This window comes from Oryzias latipes, chromosome 12, assembly GCF_002234675.1.
Source record: "Oryzias latipes chromosome 12, ASM223467v1".
In the NCBI taxonomy this organism is placed as follows: domain Eukaryota; kingdom Metazoa; phylum Chordata; class Actinopteri; order Beloniformes; family Adrianichthyidae; genus Oryzias; species Oryzias latipes.
This window is the reverse complement of record NC_019870.2, coordinates 24,424,251-24,444,503: the sequence shown is the minus strand read 5'-3', so window position 1 is coordinate 24,444,503 and position 20,253 is coordinate 24,424,251. Positions and strand designations below refer to the sequence as shown.

General features: G+C 40.2%; 1 protein-coding gene across 1 annotated transcript; it reads left to right on the top strand.

Moving 5' to 3' along the window:
- Positions 1-274: 274 nt before the first annotated feature.
- On the top strand, positions 275-18,532 carry LOC101169626 (SWI/SNF-related matrix-associated actin-dependent regulator of chromatin subfamily B member 1). The gene is made up of 9 exons (XM_004075030.4): positions 275-475; positions 1,922-2,033; positions 3,219-3,327; positions 6,830-6,967; positions 7,487-7,614; positions 7,699-7,865; positions 8,403-8,593; positions 15,714-15,845; positions 17,464-18,532. Exons 1-9 carry the CDS (start codon positions 386-388, stop codon positions 17,501-17,503), a joined length of 1,107 nt encoding a protein of 368 aa, XP_004075078.1. The 5' UTR covers positions 275-385; the 3' UTR covers positions 17,504-18,532.
- Positions 18,533-20,253: the final 1,721 nt, after the last annotated feature.

The window sequence follows — 20,253 nt, the reverse complement described above, 5'->3', positions numbered from 1 at the left end:
AAGTTTCTTCTTATTGTTCATTTTTTATTTGGGGGCGCTAGAGCTCTGAGGAAAAATGTCTGATGTCTCCATTTTGACGTAGAGGAGCTTTGTCCAATGCAACGTTCAAAACCTTTAGGAATTTAGACTACTATAGTCAGAAACTATGGAAGCGATTCAGCACGAACTACTAGACTTAAACGAGTAAAACAAAAAGGAGTTGCGTTGTAGTTCCTTTCATTTTTTATTTTATTTTTACATTACATCTTTGACACTCAAGGAGAAAAAACATTTTAGTTGGTATTTTCAGGTTTTGAAGCGGACGCGCTGATTTCCCACCGTTTTTGTGCGCTTTCAAATGCAGCAGAAAGCAGAACCCTCTTAGCTGCAGAACCAAAGCCCAAAGATGCAGCTTGCTCTCAGTAAAACGTTCGGCCAGAAGCCGGTCAAGTTCCAGCTTGAAGAAGATGGAGATTTTTACATGGTGGGATCCGAGGTATGCCACGTTCCCCGAGTCTCCCTCTCAACGAGCCTACGTATCCATCCTGGTGGCTAGTCCACCCTAGCATGCTAACGGGTTCGCGCGTGGGTTCAACAACAAAGGGGAAAAAAAGTCTGAGCAGTGACCAGCTTCTTAAGGAAGCATTGGTGGAGCACGCGCCCATCAACAGTAAAGAGAATAACGAGTTTATTTGCTCCTAAACTTTTCAAACAAATGTCTGTTTTCAATTTTAAACTTCAGTTCATCAAAGTTTGTCTGACTTATCATCTGGTTTGTTAATTAACAAGTCCACTCCACAGCCAATAAGCAGCATTTTCATCCTAAACATTATCATTTTAAAACACAAACGATTGTTTATATTAAGTAGGTTAAATAATTCTTTAGATGTTGTTTGTCACCTTTCAATAGATTTATGTACTGCAGTACATAAATCTATCGAAACCGTAGCTAAGGTTTCAACATGGAGAATTACAGTAAAATATATCAACATTTCTGCTTATGAGATTTAAAAAAATTGGATTATGCGTTAAAGCTTAGTCACAATAAGGTATTGTCTCTCTGGCTGTAAAAATATTTTTAGGCTTTCTTTAAAAAAACAAAAAACAAAACAGAGTTGTAATCCTGGGTTTTGTTTTTATGGCCTCAGTGTGGAAGCATGGAAGTGGCAGCACTGTTATGTGGGGTTATGCATCTGCAACAGAAACTGGACCATTTATTTTTTGGGGTGTAACGATTAATTGATGAATTGATTTAAATTCCTAAGATCAATCAGATCAATATGTCTGAAACAAGTTGTTAATCAAATCGATGTATAGCATTAAAAATAGTTTCATAATAAAATTAACTGATTTTATCAATATTGGAAAATATTAGGCCTGCACAATATACCGCAAATTTATCGTTATCGCGACATCAAGCTGTGCAATATGCATACCGCAAAAGACGGCAAAAATCCCAATAAATGGTTACCTTAAATGTGCTAAAACAAACTCATGGCAGCTTGAAATATTGAACAAATGAAATAAATCCCTTTATGCATTTAACCAATCAGAAGGACCGGTTTACGTTTTTGATCAATCAGATGAGCCCTTTTATGTTTGATGTTTGCCTCCTACGTCGACAAGGGTCATTTAGAGTATAATTTTTAAACTGTTGCAGTGAAATGGAAATGATGTTTTTGTTTTTTTTGCTATTTGTTTATATACCGCAATTTATATCGTTATCGCAATATTAATTGCCAATATCGCATATCGCGAGTTTTCCTCATATCGTGCAGCCCTAGAAAAATCATTTTATTTTTATTCTAAAGTAATTTTAAAAGTGTAAAATAACAACATAATTAAACGACTTTTGTAGCTCAGTGTTGTGTTTTTAATGAGCTTTTTTTGCTCAAGGCTTGAAAATGTTTGAAAACCATCAGATGGTCCTGTTGTTGTCCAGGTTGGGAACTATCTGCGGATGTTCAGAGGCTCCCTGTATAAAAGATATCCATCGCTATGGAGGAGGCTAGCTTCTGTGGAGGAGAGGAAAAAAATTATGGCCTCCTCACATGGTGGGTGCTTTATTTTCTTTTCACGAACAAACATGGACACGGTGTTTAACCCTGATATTGAGTTGCTTGCAGAGCAGGAGCTCTTGAGGACCACAAAGTTTGATCAATATTTGTGTGCATGTCTGGCTAAAATACTAAACAAAAAAAACTTTAGTATCATTTTTAATATATATTTTTCTGTTTTTGAGTGTTCAGATTTGAGATTGTTATTGTACTTTTGAAAAGAAAACCTCATTCAAAATCTAAAGCTGATTAAACAGACAGTGGAGACATGTGAGAGGTTGGATGTTTAGTGGAGGAGTTAAACATTTGACCACAGCCTCTCACAATTTAGGATCTTCTCAAGCCCATTTTATATAAATGATGCTAAAAGTTTGAAGGTAAGTGAGTATTCTGGGGCCAAATGTTAGATTTTCCACTTAAATTTGGGGAATTTCAATTCAAAGATGTTTTATTTGAAAAAACAAGACATATTATTTTTTGCATTAGCCATTATGATCTTAAAGCTTTTGTCATTTTCTAGGACATAGTTTCTGCAGAGCAGCAGTGGTTCATGGAAATTCTGCCTCTTAGTTTTGGGTAGGACCGTTGGCATGGAGTAACCGCCATTTGTTTACATTCTATCCTACTAACTTAAAGCCCCTCCCACCCTTAACCTAACATTAGCTGTGCAACAAAAATGTTGAGCATTACTGGAGCTATCCAGCCGAATAGTTTAGATTCAGATTCCAGCTCAGACGAGGAAAACAAAGACGTGCATGGAGCTATTTGCCTGCAAGTGGATGCATCAGAGTGAAGCGGGGCAGGGAGCTTGAGGCCTGCTGTAGTACCTTCTACACCCCCCCTCCAAGCGTTTTCAAATGTTAATTTGCGTCTGCTCCTGATTCATAATGATTAGAATAATGAAATACTCTGAAATGCCATTTTAAGATTAGTTTTCTTTATATATGTCCTTCACAATTAGAAAAATGCCAAAGGAACATGTTAAAAACACTAAAAACACTTTTTTTCATTGGAGTGGGTATTTAAACTCTGAAATTCAATGGAAAACATTTGGACAAATAAAAAGAAATGGACACACAGCAAAAGTCATTCAGGCTTTTGCCACTTTGAAAGAATTGAAAAAAGTTTTTTCTTAAATCCATACATTAAAAGTTTGTGTGTTTTTTTTTCCTTCTTGCTCAGCCACCAGCGTGACTCTACTGAAGGCGTCAGAATGTGAGGAAATCTTTGAAGGAAATGATGAGAAATACAAAGCAGTTTCTATCAACACCGAACCCCCAGCTTACCTCAGGTAATTTTCACTTCTCTGGTGTCGCTGGCACCTCTGACTGTAGGGTTAGGGTTTTGTACTATGGTTTTGTACTTTTTACAGCTGGCTTTGTAGGACTGTTCCATCTTAACACAAAAAGTATTTCTTTCTTTGATGGTCATTTGCATTTTGGTAGATTTGTTGTTGCTCAGATATTTGCCTGATGTCCATTTTTTTGCAGAGAAAATACATTTTCTATATTTGTTTGTTTTTAAGTAGATTAACATAGAGCTGTGACAGTGTGGGATTTTTGATCACCGCGGTGATGAACCAGCACGGGACGCAGTGTCGTGGTTAACCCCAAACACAAAATCCCCCGGCGGCCGCGTCGCAAATGAATACAATTACAACGCTGTATTCTTTATTAACAAATAACAGTAACAACTAACTACTAACTATCTAACTAATGAACTAACTATATAGGTGTTGTACAATGAACAAGTGTGTAGGGGTGCGTGTTCTGCAGCGGACCGCTCTCTAGCTGCACGCAAGCCTTTGCCTATGCTCTCTGGTACAGACATCTTCTCATAATATTATCTATTATCCAGTAATAAACGAGACTGCAGACACTTTGTCACCTTTCCGGTAGCCATGAAGCCTGACACCCATGGAGAACGCGGGACAGGAGGCTCCGCCTTTGTTTATACAGACACGTAACTTTTGCTAGTTTATTTTCGCTGCACAAAATAGTTTCCAAACAAAACATGTAGTGAAATTCATCGCACTCTAACAGTGCGCGTTTATGTTTGGTGTTACAGAGTGAAGGAGAACAGTAATAAAAGGTTTCCCCCAGAAACCCTTGAAGTCTGAAAACAGGACTAGCAGAAAAAGTAAATTATCAGCAAAGATGAATGTGTTTATTATAGTTCCAATCACGCACCACATGCAGAACTTTAAAAAAAAAAAAAAAGAAAGAAAACGTTCGGTGATGCGGTTATCGCGACACCCCTAGATTTACATATTTATAATAATATAACATATTAAAAATAAAGACTTTAGGACAACTTGTATTTAGTTTTTCGAGTTTTAAACATTGAGATTAAAATCAAAAGCCAGCCCCTGAAACTGCTGCAGCACAATAGATGGCTCAGTTGTGTCACAGATTACAGTGTGTTTTGTCTTGCTTTCCTCTTGACTTAAACTTACAATATTTGTGATTGCACTACAACAGCCGTCTCCAACCTTTTACAGGCCACGGACCGGTTTAATGGCGGACAATATTTTCACAGGTCTTCCTTTACGAGGTTGAAGTGGGTGTTAGATTTTATTTATTCATTTATTTTTTTTAACCTCCAGTTTCACTTAACTTTTGAGGGTAAAGTTTATCTTCATCCTTTGTAAAAGATCTGCTTCAAACTATATATGTAAACTTGAAGTCATTTAGAATCCATTAAAATGTGAAATGGATTTTCCTTTAATCCATAATTGTCAAACTGGAAGCTAAAAAAATCCGACACAAACCTCAGCCTCATTCAACTTTTATTGTGCAACAGACAAATACAAAAAATAATACTGGTATTTTCTAAATTTAATAGTAAATGTAAATCTTCTGTTTGATCAACTTTATTAGCATCATCCTGGTAACATTAGACAACCGGATGCTAAATATTATGCATTATTATGCTCTGTGGGAACAACTGTTGCAATAAATCCATGTTTGGAGTAAAGATTCTAGGTTTTTGTCTGTTAGATGCAGATTTCTTTCTTCTTTGAAGATGAAGACTCTTCTTCTGCTTCTTTACTAGATCTTTTCTGCAAAAACACACTTTCCAAATGCGTTTGGTTTTTGTTACCTTTACTAGCTTGGGGGTTTCAATTGGTCGGTGCAGCTGCTTTAAGAAAGTAGTGAATGAATTTTCAACACTAGACCGAGCGACTCTACACATCGAAAATGAGCCAAATGTATCCAGTAGATTTTCAAAGTAAAACTTCTTTCTGAATCAGTTTGTGAAAACAGAAAAAAATGTAGGTCATGTTTTTTCCCCCTGTGACCTGGGGGGTATTCCAGAAAGCAGGTTATGCTAGCTCCCACGATAAGTTTGAGGCTAAGGAAGTTGATAACCTCAGCTTTCGGTTCCAGAAATGGAGGTATGTTTCAGGGTAGGTCAAGTTGCCATGGCAACTCATGCTCTGAACATAACCTGGTCTGGAGCAGGTTTAGTTGAAGCTTAGTTTGTTTCCAGAGAGGTGAAGCAGCATGGTGTGTCCATTTGAAGATGATTTAGTGGATGAAAAAGCTCAGATAATACTTTTTCCACCATGAGAGGGTGATAAGACCACATATGGATGTTGGAAAGATAAACCTTTTTACTTTGATCTAACTTAATTATTTGCTTCAGTTAAGATAAATCATTTTTTTGTTAGGTCACCTTAAAAATAACACATAGTTTTCAGACAATTATTTTCCTTTCGTTCAAATTAATTCAATTAAGTAGGTGTAACTTTGATGCTGCTGTTAGATCGGCACCGCAAGGGATTGTGGGATATCATTCCCTTTGCCTGTCTGGACGGATTTGGGTTTAAGTGTGGGTTTTTTTCAAAATGTGTTTAGTTGTATAGCTGTTTTACCGTGTTTCACCGTGTTTTGCCGAGCTATTTTGTCCTACTATGCTTACGTCTCTGCATCATGAGTGAGAGTAAAGGATAGGATGATGAGTTTGTATAGCACCTCTACCAACCAAATCTGTTATGACAGTGCTGGAATATTCTGTGATGAATTTTTGTACTCCGTGCATTTTTTTCTGTTCTTTTTATTGTTATAAAAATGAGCATATCTGCCGGCTCAAACTTAGACATATGAAAGTTCAAGAAATATAAGTAATTAAGATGGAAAAAAGATTAATGAAGTAATGTGACATTTAGTTAGATAAATACGTAAATTTGAGTTGTATAAACAATTATTGAGTTTGAATAAATTTAACTAAATTATTTTTTCAGCCGTGTTACTTTTTTGATGGACTTATTTCTATCCGCCGTCATTAAAATCTCAGACTCCGTCTCACTTCCGTCTCAAGTGTCGCGCTTTCTTTTTTTTTTTTCTCCACGCGTTTCCATGGTGACTCCAGAAATCGGCGATCTATTGAGAATGTCTTTATGTACCGTGCGTTAACCCAGGGTTACCAAGTCGAGCGTAATTACGCCAACTCATATCCGGTCTTTTGGAACCGACATACCCAGAGTAAGCAAGTTCAGGCGGATTTCAGCCAGAGTTCAGGCTTAAAGTCAGGCTAGTTTAAACATGCTTCCTGGAATACCCCCCTGGTGCCAACTGTACCACAGGCCGGAGTTTACTTCAGAAACACGGCTATAACTGACTCAGTGCTTTATTATTATTAAAAAAATTAATAATAAAGAAGTTTAACATCAAGATTTTAGACTATCGTCATCGTTCTGGCTTCAGTGTTGTCTTTCTTTTATTTGAATTCAGCCTATTTTCCATGTTCTTACATTTATAGCTTCTGCATTTTTTTCTTTATTTTTTAAGGGAGCAGAAAGTAAAGAGAAGCAGTCAGTGGGTTCCCACGTTGCCCAGCAGCTCTCACCATCTGGATGCTGTTCCTTCCTCCACCGCCATCAACCGCAATCGAATGGGCCGCGACAAGAAGAGGACTTTCCCTCTGTGGTCGGAAGAGTGTATTTTACTCTTTCTTTGTTTTTGTTTTGTATGAATGTCATTAAAAGCAGCCTCCCCATACATTAAGGTTCAGAAAGATCCGCGTGGGATGGATTACTTCGCCTGTTTTTATTGTTTTTTAGCCCTAATGGAAGCACATGCTATGTTTTAACACTGTTTTACATTACGGTTAATAGGAGGAGACGTGGGTGGTCCAATCTGTGAAGCATTCCTCCGAATCTCTTGTATGAAAATAGAATGCAAGCCTTTGAATTTTTTGCATACCTAGCTCCTGCTGATTTAAATGTTGGAGGTTTAGCCTTAATAGCACAACTGTGATGAGGTTTGTAGGAAACTGTTGGGCCGAGCCGGATTGAGGCTGAATTTTTGCGGGCTGAATTTCTGACCGGTGTTGTGGAAAAAAGCTCAGTTTGTTTGAATTTAAGATCTGTGAACGTTTTGTGAAATTGGTAGAAAATCCTGAAGAGTTGTGGTGTGAAAACAAAAGAATCATTTCAATCCCCTCAGCTTTGACGATCATGACCCTGCAGTCATCCATGAAAATGCAGCCCAGTTGGAGGCGCTGGTCCCCATTCGCCTAGACATGGAGATCGACGGTCAGAAGCTCAGAGATGCCTTCACGTGGAACATGAATGGTAGGTTAGTTGAGCTCCCGGGCCTGACAGCATCTGCAGCCTCCAGTTTATCTGATTCTCATAAACCTCCTGTGTTCTCCTCAGAGAAACTGATGACCCCAGAGATGTTTGCAGAAATATTGTGCGATGACTTGGACCTCAATCCGCTGGCTTTTGTTCCTGCCATCGCCTCAGCTATCCGTCAGCAGATCGAGTCCTACCCCACGGAGGCCATGTTTGAGGAGCAGGCAGATCAGAGGGTCATCATCAAGGTGAGGCCCTGCAACCAATCAGAGCAGCTAAAAAAACAGAAGATTTAATGAAGGTAAACTGCTGCTGGGTGGAAAAACACTCCGATGTGAAGCTTAAAAAAGTCTGTTTTCAGGCCACCAAAGATAAATGAACACAGGAAAAAATGTCAATGATTTTTTAAAAGAATTGTTAAAAAATCAACTTTATCTTTTGGTAAAATATAACTTTTGTTTTGTTAATAAGTGATTTCAACCTGAAAGAAATCTCAACAAATCTGTTAACTTACAGATGTAATGATTATCTGCATATTCTTCTGTTACCAGAATGTCAAACTCAGCAAAACATTTTTGTATTAAATCACCTGTTGCTTGGGAAACCTCAGGATTGCATCAGAGAGAAAACATCTCAGACCTCCAAGATCGGAGGGCTTAAAATCTATCTCAGAAAACGGCTGTAAAGAGAAACTTGGTGAAAACAGAAAAATATGGCCTAAATGTAAATTTTCCCAGTGGACTCGACACCATCTGTGTAACATGTGGAATGATTTCATGTTTCAGCTGAACATCCATGTGGGGAACATTTCTCTGGTGGACCAGTTTGAGTGGGACATGTCTGAAAGGGAGAATTCTCCAGAGTCCTTCGCCCTAAAGCTGTGCTCCGAGCTGGGCCTCGGTGGAGAGTTCGTCACCACCATTGCCTACAGTATTCGCGGTCAGCTCAGCTGGCACCAGAGGACGTATGCCTTCAGGTAAACTGTTTTTCTTGCTCTTACTTTTGATGAGGAAAAATCTTTATGGGAAACTGTGTACACTTTAGAGCTGTGACAGTGTGGGATTTTTGAACACTGCGGTGATGAACCAGCAGGGGGCGCGCGGTGTCGCGGTTAACCTGGGAATATGCGTATGTGTGTCAGCGCGCTGCGTGTGTAGGAGGAAGGAGCGCGCACACGTGTGTTGGGGTGCGTGTTGATTCTTCTGCAGCGGACCACTCCCTAGCTGCACGCGAGTTTCACCTGTGCTCTCTGGTACAGACATCTTCTCAGAATATTATATATTGCCCAGTAATAAACGAGACTGCAGACACTTTGTCAACTTTCCGGTAGCCATGAAGCCTGACACCCATGAAGAACGCGGGGCAGGAGGCTCCGTCTTTGTTTATACAGACACGTAACATTAAGCTGTACAAAATAGTTCCCAAACAAAACATGTAGTGACATTCACCGAAATCTAACAGTGCGCGTTCATGTTTGGTGTTAAGGAGTGAAGGAGAACAGTAATAAAAAATTCTCTGGCGGGCGGCTTTGTCGCGCCCTCAAAAACGCACGCAGCTTGTCATGGAAATGAATACAATGGAAATTAATAATTAGAACGCAGTAAATTTGTCGTATTTCCTCAGGAGATGGAAACTTCTGTTGTACAATGAGGATGTGTGTGTGCTTCTGAAACCGCTGTGTGGGTGTAAGTAGAGGGAGCGCTCAGCGCAAGAGGGAGAGAGAGGTGTGGTGCAGGGAGTGAAGGAGAACTGTAATAAAAGGTTTCCCCCAGAAACCCTTGTTCTGAACACAGGACTAGCAGAAAAGGTAAATTATCAGCAAAGATGAATGTGTTTAATGTGTTTATTATAGTTCCAATCACGCACCATATGCAGAACTTTCAAAAAAAAGGAGGGAAAAAAAAAAGTGCAGTGATGCAGTTATCGTCACAACCCTAGCACACTTCCACCCTGAAATCACCATCCTCACCTTATCTGAGATGGAGAAGACTTTGCTCCTTATAGTGACTCTCGAGGCAAGGATGTCCTGAGTGACAGACCAGACAAAGACCAGTTCACAAGAACCCCATAAGAAATACAACATCTAGAATCCATAATCAGGATACTGATGGGCCAAAATGTAGCCTGAAATGATGCGGTCATATTGACTACATGTTACTCTGTCCAACTCTGTCTTTCTAAAAATGGGTGACTGGGTGGGACTGTAGTAGGGTTGTGCCGATGGACGATACCATCGTCCATCGTGATGGGTGACTGACATCCCGATGGAGAGACACCATCGTGATGCCACGCCCCCGCCACGCTGCGAGTCGGCACCATAAGACGCGGTTACATGTGCAAAATATCTTGAAAAGGATTATTGGTCGGATTAGAATCCAACCGTGTAGATGGGCCCAGAAAAGCTTTTTCAGATTATAAAAAACATTCACATGGGTCACACTTTCGGTCGGAATAAATCATTCGCACATGCGCAGTAGTGTTTTTAAAAACCGGAAGAGAAACGTAGTTCCGCCGAGCGGCTACTTACATAGATACGTCAGCTCAGTATTATACAAGATGATCTCCTAAACTTGCTTTTATTAATGTTACGGTTATTATTAAGCGCCTGTTCGCTCATCATTTTAATTTTAATCCGTGTGGTCAGTGCTTTTTCTGTTGAAAAACGGAGCCGGAAGCCAGGATTAGCAGTATGCCAACACGGGCTAACAACATTAGCATGAACATGAAATCCATGCTTGAAAAGCTGCAATCTGCATCTTGGCTGCACGTAAATATGTGGGAATAACATCAGCCTTTATTTAGCCGGGACACGACTGGAAACACAAATGCATGTGATTGTTTGAACGGTTTTTAAGGACTGAGCGGCATTTCTGCTTCGAAGCTTACACACTGCGTGAGCAAGCGCTCCGAGCTCTGCCCCGACACACACTTTTACCGGGAGACCCGCTTCTCCTAAATTCCCGTTGCTCGTTCACGTAGAGCTGCGGGACGGATCACAGTCCTAAGTCTCCCACACGTAACAAAGCATCCTTACTTCTCCTAAAACACAAAAATGTAAGTCTGTCTGCTCTGATAGAGACACGGTCGCTCGCTCCACCGGTCTAATCAAACGCAGGACCGGACCACTTCTTTTCTATTTTGTTTATTTTATTTTTTTAAAGTCACTTCCCTCAGTTTATACTGAGTCATCGCGGATGAGTCATTATTAGGGAAATAAAATAAATAAAGTAATAAACTAAAATAATGAATAATATTTATATAATAACAAAGAAATAACACCTCCCCCGACGATATCATCGTCCATCCCGATGGTTGACTGCAAACATAGTCAACTGCCAATTTAGGGGACATCGCCCAACCCTAGACTGTAGACGTATATCGGTTTGTCGGGTGTTCCCACCATTTACTGTATAACTGGACGAAGCTCGTGTGACGTCACCCGGAGAAAATGCCTTGCTTCCGGGTCCAACCAAACGAAGGTAATTCGGTCCGTTGCCATGTTGGAACCTGATGTCCTCAGTAAGCTGTGACTGGTCAGTCTATATTGCTATGGCAACCACTCTATCCAGTCAGGAGTGAGCATGTTAGAAGGCCACACCCCTACCAATTAAAGCAGGCTCGGGAAAATCTGGCAATCAAACGCGTGGCCATCTACTTTTATTGAGGCTTCTGATTGGTCAGTTTGTAGTTTGAATAACTGGCAGTACAGCAAAAATATCATAAGAAAAATAGAATTAGCAAGAACGTTTAAAGAAAAGGTCGTAGAGCAAGAATGGGTATTCTGATGAACTTAATGACTAAGTAATAGCTGTTTATTTCTCAGTAGAAGTCAAAGGGATTTTGGCTTTCTTCCCCTCAGATTTTAGCTGAGTGCCTCTTCTGATGAACATGTTTTACTTTTTAACTGGGGTTGTGTGATACTTTCTCTAGTGAGTTGCTTTAAACCCCTTTTGTACATGAAGGTGAACTTTATCAGATGAAATGTATCCGTCTGGACAAATGGGTTGGGAACAAAGAGGTGGGAAGATTGGGGGGGGGGAATGATGATACAGGGTCATAACATCAGAGTGTCATTAGTAAATTGCATGAGTTAGTTCTCACATACACAGACTAACAAAAGGTCTGCACACAACATTTTACAGTATATTCCTACATTAATGATAGACTCATCTCAAAGGATTTACATATCCAACATTCTTGGAGAGAGGTGTAAAAACAATACCCATGGCCATATATAAGCAGGTGGGCTGAATGGATATGTGCTCCTTAGAGCAGTGGTCCCCAACCTTTTTGTCACCGCGGACCGGTACAACGCAAGACACGTTTACCGCGGACCTGGGGGGGTTGAGGTGCAACGCAAGGCACGTTTACCGCTGCCTGTTAAAGGCAGATTTCCCTTTTTTAGCGGGTGCAGGTTCCTCTCCTGTCCCTTCATTGGACCGTTTCCCCTTGTCAAAGCAACTTTCTAAAGAAGTTTGTTTTTTGCTCATTTTGGTTGTTTGGGTTTAATTTTAGCGGGGTGTACCACATGACGTTTGGTGTGTCGCGACTTTGACGTGTGCTAAGTGTGACGGATGTAACAGAGAGAATCCGGTCACTTTTCAAAATAAAACGTTTTTTTCGAGAAAAACAACAAAATGGAAAAAAAATTTTCTTTCTGTTCGTCACGGTGCCAAAATTTCCCACGGCCCGGTGCCAAGTGTCCCGCGGACTGGTACCGGGCCGCGGCCCGGTGGTTGGGGACCACTGCCTTAGAGTGTACCTTGATCACATTGAATGCTCATGCAAAGGCAGGAGGCCCGGCTCCCCATACCCCAGAGCCCCCCAGCGGGTACTTCCTATTTGGAACGCGAGGAGGGAGGGGTTGTCAAGTTCTAAATTACTGCCAATGCCAATAAAGCAAACACGCCACTAACTTTAGCTTTAAGCTCCACTAAAATGAAAACAGCTGATTTTAAAAAATCATGTACAAAAACACAATTGATAAAATATATAAAAATTAAGCTATAAATATTAAACATTTTACGGCAGCTGATTGTGTGAGAAGTTTTGTTTTTAACATTGGAGTCAAAGGAAAGTTGCTCATGTATGAAACCAGCCTTCAGTGTTTGTTTGAGAAACTGCAGCATTTGGTAACTTTAACCCTTGAAGATCTGGTGTTGATGCTTTATGAACCATAGTTCTTCAATCTTTTACGCAATTGAAATTATTCTGAAGCAGCAATCTGTTGGGGCGGGGCTCATCGTGAGTGCCTGATAGCTCTGCTGTAGTGGGCAACTTGGGTTGCTGAGACTGGTTGTTGGCGTACAGGGGGTTTGTTCTTTCGGCTTCATCAGCATCTGCTCCCTGTGGAATGTGTCCTCCACCTCTGAGGTCTTTGCTATCAGCCAGTAAGAGGTGGAACAGATGTAACTGCGGGAGACCCATTGGTAGACCCAAGACATGCTGAGGAGATTCTGGAAATGGAAACATTGGAGTAAACTGGAACTAGTTCCAGCATTGGTCATCAGTCTTTGGACTGGGAATCACTGACAAAACTCTGACCTCATACATGACTCAATCCTGTTTAACTCAAAGCTTTTATAAACATTTTCCCTCATCATAGGACAAAGACAGGGATTGTTTTTCTTACAGACCAATTATAATTTCTATTCCAAAAAGACATATCTATCATCAACAGTTTACCATATTGTGTAAAATGACAAAGAGGGGACATTCATGTACAAAATCACAAATCCTTTCTTTAACGCCTGGAAGACCAATTCTCTGTCAACGACGTCACCTCTGTTTGGAGAGGGCTTAGGCAAATCACGAACTACAAGCCCAGAGCCCAACATGCTGCTGACGACCTACAACTGGCTGAGAGGCTTAACACCTTTTATGCCAGGTTTGAGGTCCCACACACCTCCTCCTCCCCCCTCACTTAACAGGTTTCCTCAACAACTTTGGTGCCACATTCCTCCACCACCACCATCACTGAGGACAGTATGACCCCCCCAGACCACCTCTCCCCCACCACTGTCCTCTCAGTGACAGAAGAAGAGGTGCATAAGCTTTTCCGGAAGCAAAACCCATGGAAGGCCCCGGGCCCGGACGGCATCTCCCCTGCCACCCTGAAACACTGCGCAGGCGAACTGGCAGCGGTCTTCACAGACATTTTCAACACCTCCCTGGAGTCCTGCCACGTCCCGGCCTGCTTCAAACTGTCCACCATCGTCCCTGTCCCCAAGAAGCCCCGCATAACTGGCCTCAATGACTACAGGCCTGTGGCACTCACGTCTGTAGTCATGAAGTCATTCGAGCGTCTGGTCCTCCCCCACCTCAAATCCTTCACCTCCCCCCTCCTGGACCCTCTGCAGTTCGCCTACAAAGCCAATAGGTCTGTAGACGATGCCATCAACCTGGCCCTACACTTCATCCTGCAGCACCTGGACTCCCCGGGAACCTATGCTAGGATCCTGTTCGTGGACTTCAGCTCTGCGTTCAATACCATCCTCCCCTCTCTGCTCCAGGAAAAGCTCCTCCAGCTCAACGTGCCTGACTCAACCGGCAGGTGGATCACTGACTTCCTAATGGACCGGAGGCAGTGTGTGCGGCTGGGGAAGAATGTCTCCACCACCCAATGCATCAGCACAGGAACTCCACAGGGCTGTGTACTTTCCCCTCTGCTCTTCTCCCTGTACACCAACTGCTGCACCTCCAGCCATGACTCTGTCAAACTGATCAAGTTTGCAGATGACACCACCCTCATCGGACTCATCTCTAATGATGATGAGTCTGCCTACAGGAGGGAGGTGGACCGGCTGGGGTCGTGGTGCAGCATCAACAACCTGGAGCTGAACACCCAGAAGACAGTGGAGATGATGGTGGACTTCAGGAGAGTCACAGCCCCCTCACCCCCTCTCACCCTGTCAGACTCTCCCATCACCCTAGTGGACTCTGTGCGTTTCCTCGGCACCACCATCACGCAGGACCTCAAGTGGGAGCCATCCATCTGCTCTCTCCTCAAAAAGGCCCAGCAGAGGATGTACTTCCTGCGGCAGTTGAAGAAAGCCCGGCTGCCGGCCCAGATGATGGTGCAGTTCTACACGGCCATCATTGAGTCCATCCTCACCTCCTCCATCACCGTGTGGTACACTAGTGCCACAACCAGGGACATTAACAGGCTACAGCGTATTGTGCGCTCAGCAGAGAAGGTGATCGGCTTTAGCCTCCCATCTGTCCAGGAACTATATGTCTCCAGAACCCGGGGACGTGCAGGCCGGATAGCTGCCGACCCTTCTCACCCTGGACATTACCTGCTGAAACAACTCCCTTCAGGCAGGAGGCTAAGGTTCATCAGGACCAGAACCTCCAGACACAAGAACAGTTTCTTTCCCTCTGCAGTCAGACTCTTAAACGCCCTGTAACCCCCCCCCCCCCCCCCCCCCCCCTAAATTTCACTTCAATGTCCAATCAGTCACCAGCCCACTACCTGCACCTTGAACATTCTCAGTTTGCACTGTTTTGTCACTCCTTGCACTACTGACTCTATTTATATTTTTGTTCTGTCCATTGTGTAAAAATGTTGTTGTTTACTGTTCTTCTGTTTTATGTTGCACATTTGCACCGAAACAAATTCCTACTCTGTGTAGCTACACAGAATATGGCAATAAAAACATCTTGAATCTTGAATCTAAAATTCATTATAAACTGACAGAAGTTTTTTGTCTCAATAAATATAAGAAGCTGGTTTAAAGAAAGATTTGCAAATGGATTGGATGAATTAATTGAACTTTAACTTCTAAGTTAAGTATAATGTAATTATATTAATCTCATCTTTGTATTGAACTACACATAGTTCACGCAGCAGAGTAAGCAGATTTTGCTTTGATTTGGTGTTTGCAGTGATGCTTCAATAAAAGAACTGGTGATAAAATGAACTCATGGTTCTGATAGTTTTATCCGAACTTAATAATAAATAATTCTAAAGTGTTTTTGCAGCTGTTAGTCATTTTTTAATGTCTTGCCTTCATTTTACGACCTTGTGTATTTTTTTTAAATCTGTCACATCTCTAAACTTGTTTATGATTTCTTTCCTCTTCTCCTTATTCCAGTGAGAACCCTCTTCCTACTGTAGAAATAGCCATCCGTAACACTGGAGATGCTGACCAGTGGTGCCCCCTGCTGGAGACCCTCACAGATGCTGAAATGGAGAAGAAGATCCGAGACCAAGACAGGAACACCAGGTCCAAACAGCACACGCCCAGAGACATCATCAAAATGAAACCTAGATATAGAACTGTAGTGTTCCAGACAAACAATTTTAACCTAAGAAAGTCATTTATCTACCAAACATCATAATTTCATTTAAAGTATAAATCTGTTAATCAGGTGCAAAGCAGAGATGAGAGCCAGTGATTTAAAATTAGCTAACAATGTACTTTCCGTTAACTATCAGACCACAAAATAGAATTTTTAGTCTGATTATTTCTACTGTTATGTTTAAAAAATAATTAATATTAAATTCAATCTTCACTTAGATTCATAAAAGCTATGAATTATTTTACTTTGAACTTTTTTTTTTCCAGTTTACTATGAATTTTATTACATAAGTAAAAACTCATTATTTAAGTTTATGTCACTAATTATGTTCAAATAAATGTCATAACCAAAAATATTCAGTCTGGAATAGAATCTTGACCAAAAAAGTACATTTTGATCAAACCTTATTGAATAACTAATGAAATCAAACTGAACTTGAAATGTAATTGATTCAGTATTTTTGGCAGTAAATTCCAGCTTTGGTCATTTGAAAACAGAACAAAGTTGACAAACACATTTTTCCTAGACGTTTAAAGCAGCACAGAGCAGCAAGGGGCTGCTGGACTTTACACGCAGTCCTTTTTCTGTCCATGCCACAAACATAGGAACAATCATCATCTCTTTTCATAATTAGTCAGTCTGTATTATGGTAAGAAAACCCCTCCAATGGTCACTGTACTGTCTGCCTCCTAAAGTCCCTCCCCGATTATCTGTTGCTCTATTTTAAAGCTTTCCCAGTGGTCTTCTAAATATGATGATGCCAGTTTTAGCCAAAATGAAAAAGCCTGTGTTGTTTTCTAGAACATAGTTTCTGTAGAGTGGCAGAAGTTCATTAGAAATTCACCTCTGGTGAGTTGTGGGCAGGACCCCCCCCACACACACTTTCCCCTCCTCGTTGCTGAGATTTTGGAAGAGGGAGTTTGTTACAGCCCTTCTTTTAAACTGCACCTTTGCTCGTCATTCACGTTTTGAATAATAATAATAATAATAAATGACATTTTAAGCTTTATTTTCTCTATAAATGTCCTCCATCATCAGAAAAATGCTACAAGAACATGTTAAAAACACTATTTTCATTGAAAGGATCTGAAACGGGGTGGATGTATCTCACAAAGCAGTTCAGAATCTTGACTCTTCTATCCTACCTGATTATTCAGACTGGATACTGACGGCATGTAACATAAAACTCATCTATGGAGGCAAAATCAGTCCCTGGGGAAGGGCATGGGTGTATTTTGGGGGAGAATGACAGATTATTGCAGCAGGTTCATCAAAAAAGCCAAAATAAAATGATAAATAGCATATAAAAGTCATGTTCCAATACTTCAGACTTAAACCTCTCAGTAAATTGAATTCTAGTGTGTAATTCTTAAATAGTTTGGTCACCTTTATAGCTTCAATTAAAGTCAGGATCATTCTTATTTACTGTGACATGGATAAATTGATGACCGTCCATTTCAGTCAATGACTGTTTCTAAGTATTACAAATAGCTGACCATTTTTGCAGTTCTTTCCTCTAATCTGCTTTTCGTTTCTCTGTAGACGCATGAGACGGCTGGCCAACACTGCCCCCTCCTGGTAGCAGGAAACCAGAAGATGCTTCAGGATCCAAGCCGCCCTGGAGACTTCTCTGCCTCATCAATGATGTTTTAGCAAATTCGTCACTTACCGTTGGACATTTACTGTCCAAAAACATGGACATGGACGACGAAACACATGACATTCCTCTGCACAGAAGGACGTTTGTAGCTCAGCAGCGACTGCAGCAGCTTATGTCTACTAGCGTGAAATGATGTCACACACAAAGTAGACATTACACTATGGCTATTCATTTCAGGGCTGCTTTGGTACACATTATTATAGTTGTAACAACGCTGTTTTCATTGTAGTTGTTAATGATGAGCATTTAGAGCAAATGTGATGGTTGCTGAGTCTGATTACCAGCGCTTGGACTTACTGTCACCACGTCCCACTAAAGTCATTCATCTGCTGTACAACAAAACAGCAACGATTGCTTACTTTGAAAGTTTTCCTCCTTTTTTAAATTAAAGAGGTAAAAGTATCTAAAGATCGTCAGTCTTTCCCATAACGGGGTCTCTGTATTACGCTGCTTAAGTGTTCTTGTCTTTATATGGCACTTTAGTCATCCCCGTTGGAGCTTAGTGCCTTTCTGGGTAGCGTGTGACTGCGGGTCAGAGGGGTGGTCGTTGTCTCTGTACCGGCTGCGGCTCATCTCTGTGATCTGTCACACAGCAGAAATGTCAGAAGCCTCAAATTGGGTCAGATTTATGTGTCGATGTGACTCCGGTGCTGGTCACAAGTTAAAGCTCCTCCGTGATTTTCCTCAAGTTGAACATTTCATGCTATCATCACTGCTTAGTGAAGAAAATCTGTTATTCCTGTTATTCCACTCTATATTTTTCACAAATTTTTAGCATGAAGTTTGATTTCCGGAAAGATCCGGACCAAATCTGACTTTGCAGAGTAGTGATGCCGTCGTTTCTTTCTCATTGGTTTTTATAAACATTTGTCACGTGTTCCGCCATGATGTTTTTGAAACCAGATGTCAGTATTGCATATGGAAAAACTGAATAAACACAAAAACTTTGAAGTTTTGATTATGTTAATAAAATAGAAATAATCCAAAATCTTTTGATATATTTTCCTCACATATCCAAAAAAAAAGCCTCCAAAAACAGGTTTTTGGCAATAAAACTCTCTATTACAAACATTTGCTTTTTAAAAAAAATCTCATCTAAATTCATTAAAACTAAAAAATGCAAGAAAAATTCCCCCTTTAACACACCAGGACAAATTTTTTTTTTAACAACTTTATTGCACATTATGCCATTTTACAAGAAAGTACTTTTAGGTATGCAATAAAAAAAACACAACAGCATATATCAAATACACATCTGTATTATACAGAGGAACAAGAATAGAAATAGAAATAAGCTAGGGGGTTAAACTCTATGAAAAAATACTGAATCTATCACATACAGACAATGTTCTGATTGCTTTTTGCTTCTCTGAATTTCGAATACTGTTAATATAATGACCTAAATCAGAAAGGAATACAGTGAAACAGGGTTTTCTACCAGAAAATTTACATTTATGGACATGGAATTTAGCCAAAATGAGTAAAAGATTTAAAAGTAAACCTAAAGTAAGTCCTTTTGCATATGTTTTGATATTAGACCCAACAAGACATCTTTCCAGAATAAGACAAAACAAGAATCAATTTTATCATTAATAAAATCACACAACTTCTGCCAAAACACCTTCACTTTGGGACAATACCAGAAAAGATGAATAACCGTTTCAGGGGAATTATAACCAAAACTAAAAAATGTCTCAGTGTTTAACTTAAATCTGTTTTGAATAAACATTTTAGCTGGATAAATTCTATGGATAATCTTAAAAGAAACTTATTTAACCTTATTAGTGATTAAAAATTTATTGGGTATTTGCCAAACCTCCTTCCATGCAATATCTGATACAAACATGTTCCAATAAGACATACTACGAGGTAGTGAAACAACATTCGTTTGAAATAATGTTCTAATGGCTTTGTTGTTTTTCCTGGGATAACCAGTCAGACATAGTTTCCCCACAGGAGTATTAATGGGAGAGAGTAGAAAAGGCTCCTCAACATGAACTCTGTGTTGGAACTTAAACAACATGCAGACACCAGAGGGAATCGCTCCAAACACTCTAACATATTCTAAAGGGGGAACAGGGAAGTTAAATTTAGATAGGAATTCCTCATAAGTTAAAAGTAAGCCCTGGTTGTTAAATAATTGAAACACAAAAATAATCTTATTTCGAAACCAATGTTCTATGAAGAGTGATTTACGTTTATATAAAATGCCTCTGTTATTCCAGATAGAATATTTGTGAGGTGAAAAGTTGTGTTTGTATACAAGGGACCATGAAAGGAAGGCTTGGCGATAAAATGCAGATAACTTAAGTGGGATTTTACATACATCATAATTACACATGAGAAAGAAATCAACACCACCAACTTTAGATAAAATATGAACAGGTATAGTGTTCCAAATGGAGCTGGGATTTCTAAAAAGTTGTTTCAGCCAATTAATTTTAAATGTGTTATTTAAGGTATAAAAATCGAGAAAATTGAGGCCACCTTTGTCATAGGAGTTCATGAGAACATTTTTTCTTAAGTAATGGGTTCTGTTTTTCCAGATGAAATTAAAAAGCATTTTGTCAATTTCTTTGATAATTTTATCATCAACATGTAAAGCCAAAGCTGCGTATGTTAAGCGGGAAATACCTTCTGCTTTGCTGAGTAAAATCCTTCCTCTCAAAGAT

Bases quoted from the DNA above. Each gene is read 5' to 3' on its own strand.
- LOC101169626 (XM_004075030.4), top strand. From the start codon at position 386: ATGCAGCTTGCTCTCAGTAAAACGTTCGGCCAGAAGCCGGTCAAGTTC. The intron at 476-1,921 runs GTATGCCACGTT...GTTGTTGTCCAG, and splicing joins TTTACATGGTGGGATCCGAG to GTTGGGAACTATCTGCGGAT. The intron at 7,866-8,402 runs GTGAGGCCCTGC...TTCATGTTTCAG, and splicing joins ATCAGAGGGTCATCATCAAG to CTGAACATCCATGTGGGGAA.